This window comes from Zootoca vivipara, chromosome 1 (genome assembly GCF_963506605.1).
Source record: "Zootoca vivipara chromosome 1, rZooViv1.1, whole genome shotgun sequence".
In the NCBI taxonomy this organism is placed as follows: domain Eukaryota; kingdom Metazoa; phylum Chordata; class Lepidosauria; order Squamata; family Lacertidae; genus Zootoca; species Zootoca vivipara.
This window is the reverse complement of record NC_083276.1, coordinates 93,084,067-93,095,868: the sequence shown is the minus strand read 5'-3', so window position 1 is coordinate 93,095,868 and position 11,802 is coordinate 93,084,067. Positions and strand designations below refer to the sequence as shown.

General features: G+C 40.6%; 1 protein-coding gene across 6 annotated transcripts; it reads left to right on the top strand.

Annotated features, from left to right (window-relative positions):
• Positions 1 to 820: 820 nt before the first annotated feature.
• FAIM (Fas apoptotic inhibitory molecule) lies at positions 821 to 11,797 on the top strand. Of its 6 annotated transcripts, none has more exons than XM_035129712.2 (6): positions 1,045 to 1,162; positions 3,487 to 3,632; positions 6,280 to 6,403; positions 7,174 to 7,402; positions 9,071 to 9,120; positions 10,009 to 11,797. In XM_035129712.2, the coding sequence occupies exons 3-6, from the start codon at positions 6,293 to 6,295 to the stop codon at positions 10,153 to 10,155; spliced, it is 537 nt and encodes a 178-aa protein (XP_034985603.1). In that variant the 5' UTR covers positions 1,045 to 1,162; positions 3,487 to 3,632; positions 6,280 to 6,292; the 3' UTR covers positions 10,156 to 11,797. The 6 variants fall into 6 exon arrangements, with proteins under 6 accessions (XP_034985578.1, XP_034985603.1, XP_060135043.1 ...); XM_060279060.1 differs by lacking the exon at positions 3,487 to 3,632 and adding an exon at positions 2,148 to 2,315; XM_035129687.2 differs by lacking the exons at positions 1,045 to 1,162; positions 3,487 to 3,632 and adding an exon at positions 821 to 1,038.
• Positions 11,798 to 11,802: the final 5 nt, after the last annotated feature.

The following is an 11,802-nucleotide window of genomic DNA, read 5'->3' as shown; positions in this document are numbered from 1 at the left end:
CCTCCAACTCCACAATGCTGTGAAAGCTGCACCTGCTGCATTTCCCCTCTCATACGAGTACCAAAGGAGATTGTGGAGGACAAAAGGGCACGTGTGGGGAATTCTGTCATGAGCCCCCGGGAATTTAGTTCCCGTCCAACATTATTGGGGCTCCGTCGATGGGCGCGCTCGGTGATTAAAAGGGAAAAAGACACCGATCAGCATCGTTTCGATTTTGCTGCTCCTTAAAGGCAAATCGCTCCCACATTAATCTGAACCATAAGACTGTAGTCGTTATGAACACTTATCAGGGAATTAAATCCCAATGGAAGCAGAGGGGTTTATTTACTTCTGAGTAAAATGTATACAGTATTGGGTTTTTACCGGCAATACTTTTTGAATTTTCCACACCTATGGCTAGGGCGCGTAGCAAACTCTCCCAGATGAGAATATACAATAGCAGCCGCCGCTATGAGCAAACATATAAGGATAACATACTCTTGCTTCCCTAGAAAGAATTACATTGCATTTCTAGACTATTCGACACGATATCTTTCCAACAATCCGAGAGAAAGAAAAGTACTGCAAAACTCAGGCAGCTCGGAAGAAAAACCGCCTACGCCCGTTTCTTCGGAAATAAATCCGAACTGGGTTGTTATTGTTTTTTCCTTCTTCAGAGGGACTATAAATCCTGGCTTGGGAACAAGCCCTATCCGCCTTGCAGCTGCTTCATGGGAAAAGAGTAAGGAAAAGTAATGATGGAAGAAAAGGTGAGGGGGCGCTGAAGGAATAACGACGAAGCAGCATCCTTTAAGAAATTTAAGCGTGGCGCGGCGGGGAAGAGAGTCCGCGTTGTGGTTTGGGGAGCCTGAGGAGATCTCAGAAGACGAACTGGGGAGCGAGCAGCCGAGGCGCCTCCAGAGGTGGCGCTGAAGAGGGAGCCCTCCCTCGGGAGAAGGGAAGCTGCTCCACGGAGGGAGGGCGGGGAAGAGTGTGTGTGAGATGAAAGCCGCAGCCCGCTGACGGACAGGCGGGACGGAGAAAAGCAGGCCGGCCCAGGTGAGTTGCCGGGTGGAGGAAGGAAGAGACGCTGGGAGGCCTCTCTCCCTCCTCCAGGCTCGGCCGCCATTTTGGGAGGGAGAGTCCGTTGCGAGCGGAGTAACGGTCTGGGAGAGCTGCGCAGGTATCTGAGGGAGAGAGGAGGGCAAAGTCGCTGTAACTCGTCGTGCCCCGCCCCGCCATTTTATCTCCTTCTCCTCCTTCGCCTGGGTTGGAGGAGTTGTTGTTTGTAGCGCTATGGGCCCGTCGCCCATAGATACAGGTCCTCGCCACTGTCCCCAGGAAAAAGGCCTCGGGAGGACTCCGTGGGGTGGGAGGAAGGGGGAGGCCCTGTCACCAGCCGATACGACGGGTGGCCCGTCTCTTCCTCGCCCCCTCAATCCCAGCCTATCTACCTACCCCCTCCACCCCTTTACTGTGTGTATCTTTCAACTGCTCCGGCCTAGATAAATCACTGCAAAATCCTTGAAAACAGCAGACCGTTTGTTTGGCTCTGCCTTTATTACTCCGGATTAACAGCCGCCACCCCTTACTCACATCGACTACCTGTGGCTGGAGTTCCCGCCGCTTCGACTATAAAGAGGGGAGGGGGCTGTGATTCATCCATTTGCTGATTTAAAAGGCACCAGGGAGTTAATCCGGATTACCTGACCATTTCTGCCCTAGAGACAAACTGCATCGCCCTTAGAAAGTGAGTTCAAGGACTCGAACACTATTCATGGCTCTCTTGACCCACGGTAACAACCCTTCTCTAGAATAGGAACAACTTACAGTATTTTTCTTTTACTCTGAGTGAAAGGATGAATGATTGTGAACCCACCTCACCTAGTTATTATTTCAGATTAATCCAGGAATAAAGAAGCATCCTCTTGCAAAGATAATGCACATTTAGATATACAGCCAACCTTGGCCTTAGCCACCAAATGCAGCACATAGAGAAAGCCTAGTGATGCTTCTGTCATACCTCTGGTGACCCTTCCAGTGAAGAATCTAGAATGCTATACATGTAGATTGAGACATATTCACCACATGCTTCCGGTATTAGAATTTGTGGCATGGACAGGTTTCCCACCTTCTAATTCCTTGAATGTTGTTGTTGGCCTCTGGAGACAATGGAAGAATGCGCCTTTGGGGGTGAAGTCAAACCCTTGGAGACTTACTGTGGCTGTAGAGACCGATATTTTGCTGCAGTTGGGGCAGATGGAGTCTGGATATGCTGCGGCAGATGCACTATATGGCATTTCTTCTCTCTGTGCACCTCCAAGTGATCCTCAGATGTAAGTAATGGTGTAAAACAGGTCTGTGTGTTCTCACCTCAACTCTCTTTGGCATATTCTTCTCCTTGGTGCTCTCATTCCTTGAAGACTGCTCAGAAATGGCAGCTAGCACAGATTGTTGCAACCTGTCTCAGAGTGAATTGCTGGCAGGTAGGACCACATCCAGTTGGTTCTGTGCAAATCGCATAGGCTGCCTGTGAGCTTCCAGGCCTAATTTAAGGGGCTGTGGCTTTCTTTTTAAAAGCACTTCAAGCCTGTGATACCTTGGTGAGCAGCTCTCCCACTCTTCTTATAATCTAGAGCAGGCATCCCCAAACTTCGGCCCTCCAGATGTTTTGGACTACAATTCCCATCATCCCAGACCACTGGTCCTGTTAGCTAGGGATCATGGGAGTTGTAGGCCAAAACATCTGGAGGGCCGCAGTTTGGGGATGCCTGATCTAGAGGTTCCTTGAGAGGGCTGAAAATATTAAAGTCCATCAGTCAAACAGTGGTGGTGTAGAATAGATCTAGTAAATAAAATTGTAGTGGATGGAGATAGAGATTGGCACAATCAGATGGCAATTACTGACATTTTTTATTGATGTCTAATCAATATCATTGCAGCAGGGAGTTTCATAGTTCAGCTTTTCTCACACTAAGTAGACACATTGACCCTGGAGATTTTGTGACACAGACTCTAAGTTTTAGGCAGAATTTGCTGATCCTAATGCTATGAAGAGGAATATCTATCTATCCTTCCTCTTCCCCCACTCATGCTTCTCAAAAGTATTTTCCTCATCTCCAGTTGTTTCTTGTACCCATCTCCTTCAATGCTTCACTTGTACCCTTTTCTTCTCAAACCTCAGTTTCCTTCATTCCTCCTGCCTGCTCTTTTTACATTCTCTTTTTTTCTATAACTGCTTCTGTCTCTTATCTCCTTCTATTCCTATTTTATTATTGCTTTTAAAAAATATAGGCATTTTATCTCTGATTTTCTTCAGGGCCTCCTCTTCAGTCTTAATTTCACACTGCAATTCTGGATAGTTGCTTTTTTATCCTCCAGTTGCTTTTTTATCCTCTAGGAACAAAAGATGGAGAAACACAGTTAGGATAAAATAATATGAGGCAGCAGTATCTAGTTTTGATTGACAGGAAGTTTGCTTAATGGGAATTTCTCTTTAATTCTTAGATTTCAGTGTCTAGTCACACCCAGGTGACATTATGACATCACTGGTCTATTTCTCCAGCACTCTTATCAGTCTGTAGCTGCTAGGTTTTCACTTGCTTGCCTGCCTAGCTTTATGGATGTCTCCATTGTTGTCTGGCAGGCTCCAGGTGAGAGTTTCTTAATTGCTGTTCTGTGCAGGTGGATATCCCATATGTGTGTGTGCATAGATGACTTCTCAAATAATATATGTTACAAATAAGCAACCTGTCTTTAAGCTAATTGAGATTGCCACAGCCCCGCCCCCCCCCAAGCCATGATTTAAAGTGGGTTTGCAAAAAGTCCCAGTTCGGTTCCTGGCATCTCTTGATAGCAGGGCTAAGGAAGTCCGATGCCAGTCCAATAGGCCATACTGGGTTATTTATGGTCAGCATAAGTCTCAATATAAAGCATCACTTATCACACATGTTCAACACTTGAGAGAGCTGTCAACCCAATCCAGAGCCATGATGTAACTCAGGCTTGTTTATAGCCATCACTTTGTAGTTTGTGTTGAGTAAATACCTTCTGGCAAAATTGGCAGTGAATTTTTTGAAAATTGGGGGAGAGTTGGGCTTTCCTTTTAGGCCATCTCTTTGCTTCAAATTATTAAAATACAACTGTCTAGAGTCTAGACCAGCTGTATTTGTAAAAGTCATTGAGGGCCAATAACATAGTTGCAAACCTGATGTAACTTGAAACATTATGAATAACTCGCAAATAAAAACTTGAGCTGTGTACACGCTAATCCATTTGCAGGACAAAAATGTGGCTTTTCTCAATCTTGAATCGTTCATGCTGGTCCTCAAAATGTTGCTTTCAATATAGATTGATTCTAGATCCTGTGATCCACAAGAATGGGTGTGGTTATTGTTATACGTTAGAAGATTCTTCCCTTGATTAGATTATTCACACTTTTTCTTCCCTGAACAAGTCTTGGGTGAATGATGAATGAAATGTTGATAGTGATATTTGTATATACCTGTTCACAAGATTATTGGGCATGTGTGGATACACCTCCCATTGTCAGGACCATGTACATATGTTTTCATTGGGCACACTGCAGGATAATGCGGAAACTATCTACAATGATCTTTTATTGTTTTTGCAATGAATTCTGTTTCTCAATTAGCACTTTTCAGGAGCAAAAATATATCCAATAGATTTAGATTGTGTGCGGACTATATATAAAAAGCAATTACTTAGTCTTCAGTTATTCTAGAAAGAAATGTTGCATACCCAGCCCTAGTAAAACAATCTACAGTTGTACTTTATAAGCCTGTAGATCTAAGTGATTTATATTTGCCACTACTTTGTGCACTGCCATAATGGACAGATTTATTACATTATATTTAACAGTGTTTAATCCTATAAGAATCCTAACCATAGTGTTTAAACAAGATGAAAACTGGGAAAGGATTTCCTCCTAATAAACATGGAGTTATAGTTTTCAACATCTCTTTGCTGCTGCTAGTGTTCTGCTTTTTCTTTTCTTGCTGCTAAATGGATTAAAGCCTGTTTTGATTGCTATGGCATCCCGTGATGAGAGTACTGACTATGAAGATGATGTAAGGTAAAAAGTAGTCTGTGCTGTAAGAGATCTGGGAAAGCCTTCCCAGATGTTAATAGTGATGGGATTTGTGCTATCAATATAGTTTAAATAGTAGGCTTACTGTAATATGCATATAAGATGAGTTAATTTGAGATGCAAACAGAATTTTAACTTGAGCTTTAAAAAGGTTTTCATTGTTTATATTTTAGGATGCAAAATTAATACTGGCCAAGTAAACTATAAAAAGCACTATTTCATCTAGAAGTATACTTTATGATTTGATAAAGTTGATAGTCTTTACTTGGACTTATCTATTTTAACTCATGTGCAACTTACTCATTCTACATGCCTATTTTATAGTTTTGTTTTTCATCTTTTAATTTTTGTCTGTTACATTTATAATGCATATAAAATGAAATAATTTTTAAAAATACCAAAAAACCACTATTTCTGGGTTTACTACTAAACTTGATCACAGTGACACAGATAACAATTGGAGCCTGTTCAAAAAGTTGATTTATTTAAGGAGATCTATTTGATAAAGGAAAGCATTATTTAAATAGTTTTGGGCGCAATACAGTTGGACTTTTAATGCAGTAGAGATGTCTGCTAGCGGAAGAGGAGAGACAATGTTTGCTGATTTCCCTCCGCAAACCACCATGCCACCTTGCACACTGTTTTGGAGAGTCATCCAGCTCCAAGTAGCTGGTTTTCAGGAGGCTGGAGGATGATCAACAAAATTGCCTCCCTGTGTCCTCTATTATTGTATGTCTGTGTTAGATCAAAAGCCTTTCTTAGAGTCCAAGGGTCCAAATTAGATTCCATCCTATTTGTATTTGTCAAAGTAAATGCCCCCCCCCCAAATCTACTTCAGGCTGTCATGTGATCTGAGTATTGTTCCATTTCTAATATAATTTGATTATTGCTGTGCTCCTTGTAGCTTAGAATTTGGGTGAGGAGGTAAAGACTACCTTAAAAAAAACACTACAGGATTAAGGCACCATTTGATAGGTTTTCAAGGGCAAGTGGAATGTAGCCTTTAATATCCCTCTTTCCAAAGAGTTCTCACAAAACCTCAGGACAATATTTGGAAGCTGTTCAGAAGCAGACTTCAGAATAAAGATCTGCTTGTGGTATGGAGTATACATGTGCAGACCCCCTAAAGGGGGGTCTCTGAATTGTGGACTACTTATTAATCAGTTGTATTTAAACATATATTCCTGCAGCTACCTGGACAGAATGACGGACCTAGTGGCTATCTGGGAAGTAGGTTTAAGTGATGGCATCCACAAAATTGAATTTGAACATGGAACCACCTCAGGAAAACGTGTTGTGTATGTGGATGGAAAGGTAGGATTCTTACATGAAAAGCGCACAGTTTGAAACACAAACACTGAGGGTTTTTTTACAGCAGTAAAACCTAGTTAACCTGGTTCACCAAACAATAGTCCTTAAGAGGTTATTTTCTGTGATGGTTGTTAAATTAAATTTATGTCAATGATCTGTAATGGGGATTTAAAGTCTTGGTCTAAAATCTAAAACATATAGTGGAAAAACACTTGGTTTTTCTGCATAGGAAGACGTGAACACATATTTTATTAGATGTCCCTTTTACGATGAGGCACGTCATAGAGAAACCATTGACCCCTGCTGGTGAGGCTTGCTGACCTCCAGTAAAGCAAAAATTCGATCTTCTCCTGTTAGGCAAAGATCACAAGATGACCCAGATGATCGCCAGATTCTGCACACAGATCTGTAGGTGCAGACCATCCCCCGTTTGAATCTAGTTAAGAAAATTCCCAAACTCAGATCCACGGGCAACTGGGTCATTTCCCCTTGGTAGTCTGTCTTAAAGCTTTTATGTGTTTATATGCCTGCCACATTTTAAAACTTAAAATCCATTGTTGTACATTGTTTTAAATGTTTGTTTTGTTTTTGGGATTGTAGTTCCATTTGTGTTTCACAAGCTGGTCTCTGACCGTAATAAATTTCATTTCATTTACTTGAGATCAAGCTTTCTTTTTATGATGTAAACAAACAAAAAGCTATGTGATGTTTCCTTTTTTCAGCACTGAAGCATAAATATATGTTGACATCAGTGCTATTTTTTTTCTCTTCAGGAAATAATGAGAAAAGAATGGATGTTCAAATTAGTGGGAAAAGAGACATTTACTGTTGGAACATCTAAAACAAAGGCTACTATTAACATTGATGCTGTCAGTGGCTTTGCTTATGAATATACATTGGAAATTAATGGAAAGAGCCTCACAAAATACATGGAGAACAGGTCAAAAACAACAAGTACTTGGATGTTACACTTGGATGGTACAGATTTCAGGGTTGTATTAGGTAGGTTATTCTTACATAGTTCCATGTTTGCCTTTTGTATGTTCCCATATATTTTGTTTAGTCATGCTGTGGTGCCGTTCCAAGAGCACTGATGTTTGTTGTGACTCCTTTATTTGAAACAAACTATAAAACAAATCTCTCATTGGAGCCTGGTTCTGGAGAGCTCTGAGTATTATTAGAACCTCCTGGGAATTAGTGAAGGGCCTTTTTGAAATGGGGGGGGGGGGACATATGAACACTTCAGTATGTTTTAGTAATCTGAGCTAGTGATCATTTTACCATTGGCTTGTTTATTACTGGTACTGGATGACATTTGCATGTAATACTAAACTGGATTACTTTCAAAGTACTCTCCTTTCCCAACCAACTGATTTAAACTCTGATCCATTGCTCCGTATTTATTTCTTAATGCGTACTGAAGATTATATAAACACTCAATCACAGTTATGGTTACAGTTACTCTCCCCCTCCCCCCCCCTTTGATTGATTTGGAAATCTTATTGACATTTTACGGCTTTATTTCTCAAAAGCCAGTAAACATATATTTAAAAAATAATAATTCTCCCTGCCATGCAACATCAGGAGAAGAAAGGGAGAGCAAACAAGCCCCAATGTTTGTCTCAATATTATTAGCTCTCTTTAAAGTATGCCCTGCACCATCTAACTTTTTCAAGGGCATAGCTAGCATTTACAGAGATCTGTGAATGCAACTAACCCATGCTCTGGTAGAAGAAGAAAATTGACACCAACACATCTGTATTTCCCTGCCCCCTACAAGCACGATGAGAACACTGAACATTACATCCCATATTTTCTCTTTACAAAACACATTGAGGTGAGATTAGTCGGTGGCAACCCCATAGGTAGATTAACACACCCCTTGTTAGGCTCCAACATGTCCATTAGGAAGAAAAACCTCATGTTATCATAATCTTATTGGCTTTGACTGTGGCTGTACAATACAAAGCATTGTCTATATCACTCTAGCTAAGGTGCAAAACTACACTTGATATAGAGCTCATCCACACTTTTGTTTTACCTGTATTTTGATCGCATTGTGTACTAATTGGTTCCCCTGCAACTGAGAGTTTTTGTCATTGTCTCACGGTTGTGCCTTGCAAAAATCTGATGTTACCCATTAAATCGGATATGCACAGAAAATCTGAAGAGAGATTTTGCTTAACTGTGGTTCAGTTCAGTGGATAAGATTGGATTTTCACAAGACACAGGCATGGAACAGCAAGAAAGAGTGTGTTGAGAATTTAAAATTGCCTGTCTTTGTGTTTTTGGACACTTCCTGGGTGGTGATTATTATTTTTTTTAAAAAAAAGATGTATGCAGCATAATAGAATCAACAAGCTAGAAGGCTGGGAAAAAACACTAAAGAGAATGCCTACTGGGATGAAAGGGAAAGACCAAAGTTGCTTCTCATTTACAGATTCAAATACATGCAGGTGTGGATTACTGTGGTCTAATTTGAATGGAGAAGAAATGAATTCGTAGCTAAATAATTGCTGAAATTGTGGACAAGCCCTAAATCAAAATTAAAGATAAGATACAAAATGGGAAGCCTTGGTCTGGACATATCTGACATGCATACATTATAGTAAATAGTTTTTAAGATAATAAAATGTTATAATTAAGTGACAGTCTTTTTGTTTTTAACAGAAAAAGACACAATGGATGTCTGGTGCAATGGTAAAAAAGTGGAAACGGCGGTATGTAACCATAGATATTTCAAAATGAAAATTGTTAAATTAAAATGGACTAAAGTTACAATTAAGGATGCATATTCAATGTTATCCCCACCCCCTCCTTAAGTGAAGAATCTGAACTTGGTTTAAATACCCTTAAAAGCAAGGAAATGTACACTTGACCAATTCCTTCTTTCATAGAATTGTAGAGTTGGAAGGGACCTCAGGCTCAGCTACTCCAACCCCCTCCTGTGCAGAAATCTCAGCTAAAGCATCCAGAACAAATGGCCATCCAGCCTCTTTAAAAACCTCCAAGGAAGGATAGTCCATCATCTTTCCCAGGGAGTCCATTCCAGGGTTGACTGAAAGGCTTTTAAATGAGGGAACGATTTTAATAGCTACTCACTCATAGAATGGTATGCAGATCAGGTTTTTAAGTGTTATTCAAACATAGGAAAATTTTATTATCTTGTCTTTGTGACATAGACTACATCAGCAGGCTACCAGTGTGCGATAAATTTCCTCCATAGGAAATGGACCAATTAAACAGTTCGTTTACTTTGGAATTTATAAAACATGGGAACAGAGCACTGGTCAGCAATGAAACCTTTAAAATCTAACCAATTTCATGACAATCTAAGCTCAGTGTTGCTGTGACAACTTTGAAGATGTTTGCCTATGCATCAGAACCTGTGGCCCTCCTGATGGAGCCGAACTACAATTCCCAACAACCTCAGCCCCCCTGGGCAATGATCGGGGAGCTGTATAGGAGTTGTAATTCAGTAACATCTGGAGGGTTACAGGTTAGCCACCCTTGCTTTTAGAACAATCTTTTGGTGGTTAATGAACAATTAGAGTATTTGAATATATTTGATCGCCTGTTCAACATTTATTTTTCCTTTTTTGTATCAGGGAGAATTTGTAGATGATGGGACAGAAACACATTTCAGTATTGGAAAGCATAACTGTTGCATTAAAGCTGTCAGCAGTGGAAAAAGAAGAGAAGGAATTCTTCATATGCTTGTTGTAGATGATGAAGAAATCACAGCACCTTTGTAATAGCTTTCCATTATTCTGACTATTGCAGATACAAAGATCAGGGATTTTCAATTGCTGTGGTAATTGACTACTTTAATATATACTTTAATATATACTTCATGGTATACAGTTCGTGCTGTTCTTATTTTCTAGCTGCTGTATATGAAATTTATTGAAGGACCAGATGAGAATATGTTGTCTTCTTTGTAAAAAGAATTTATATATTAGAACACTAAAGAGGAACTTTGACCAATGTAGAAATTGTTTACATGGAAAATTTTAATAACTGCAGAATAAAACAGAAATTTGTTCATTTAAATGTTAGAATGTCTTATTCTTTTTATATCCTCTTTAAAATAAGTGTGTCGCGTCCTTAGAAAACTGGAATGTATAACTATTGAAGTGTTTTCTTTCAGTAAGCCTTTTTACAACTTTGCTTATCAATAATACTTGAACCATGAGCCATCTGTCTGCATGGGTTGCCTTTTTCCTGCAGCTTTCTGCTGAGCACAAGTGCCCAGCTATGACCTGCTCTGGGAGCCCCATGTGTCCCTCCCATGTGTAGATCCAGCCAGCCCTTCCCTTTACTGGTACCCCATGTACTTCCATCAGACGTAGCCTGAGCACATGGGCCTAGTGAGTGGTGAGTTATGTGGCTGCATCTACATACGGGAGGCACAAACACCACTCCTATATAGCAGGTCATAGTGGGGCACTTGCAGCAAGGAAAAGTAGTCCATTGAGCTAAGTGATCTGCTCCCATGCAAATACACAAGGGAGGATGAGTCATGTTGTGCATTTTCAAAATCCAGTGTTGCCTTTGTGTTGTTTAGTCGTGTCCGACTCTTCGTGACCCCATGGACCCATGGACCAGAGCATGTCAGGCACTCCTGTCTTCCACTGCCTCCCGCAGTTTGGTCAGACGCATGTTCGTAGTGTTGCCTTTAGGAATTTTTTTAAAAAATAGATGCAAGAACAAATATGCTGTGGATTTTCTGTAGCAGACTGCAGGTTTCAGGTGACGGTGCATATTACATAGTATTGAACTACTGAAATCCTTAAAAAGTGGGCAAGCAAACTTCAGGCTTGAGAAAAACGAAATCTCACTAGCGCTCCACTCTTTAAGTCTACCACATCCAAAATAGTGGCTGGACATGGTACACCATACACTTGTAGCACAATCTTATGAATATTTATTTGGAAGTCAACCCAATGAGTGAGTTGCAGCTTTTGCTTGCTCGGGAATTTGTTTCTAGTGCTTGCATACACATACACATCCTCTCTCACATACAACTGGCCTGTTTTAAAGCTTTCTTTGTTGTCAGCAGCCTGTTTTGGGGGAAAGACTTTTAGTTGTTGCCAAGGGGGGAGCCTTTTATTGGTTGTTAACTGGGATTACAAACTTTGTTGAATCTGTCAAATAAGTCAAGAGACCTACCAGCAGTGTTTTTTTCTGGGGGTACTCACCCTTAACATATTTTTTTTGGGGGGGACACATTTATAAAGATTCCTACTATTTGAAACTACTGTTTGCCTGCTTTCTGTGGGAATGTTTTTTAAATACCATCTCTCTCCAAACAAAAGTGTAGGTCATTTCCTGATAACTTCCAAACAATCCTATGCAGTGATCCACACCAGTTTTGAAACCTCAGTAATATCTTTAATGTG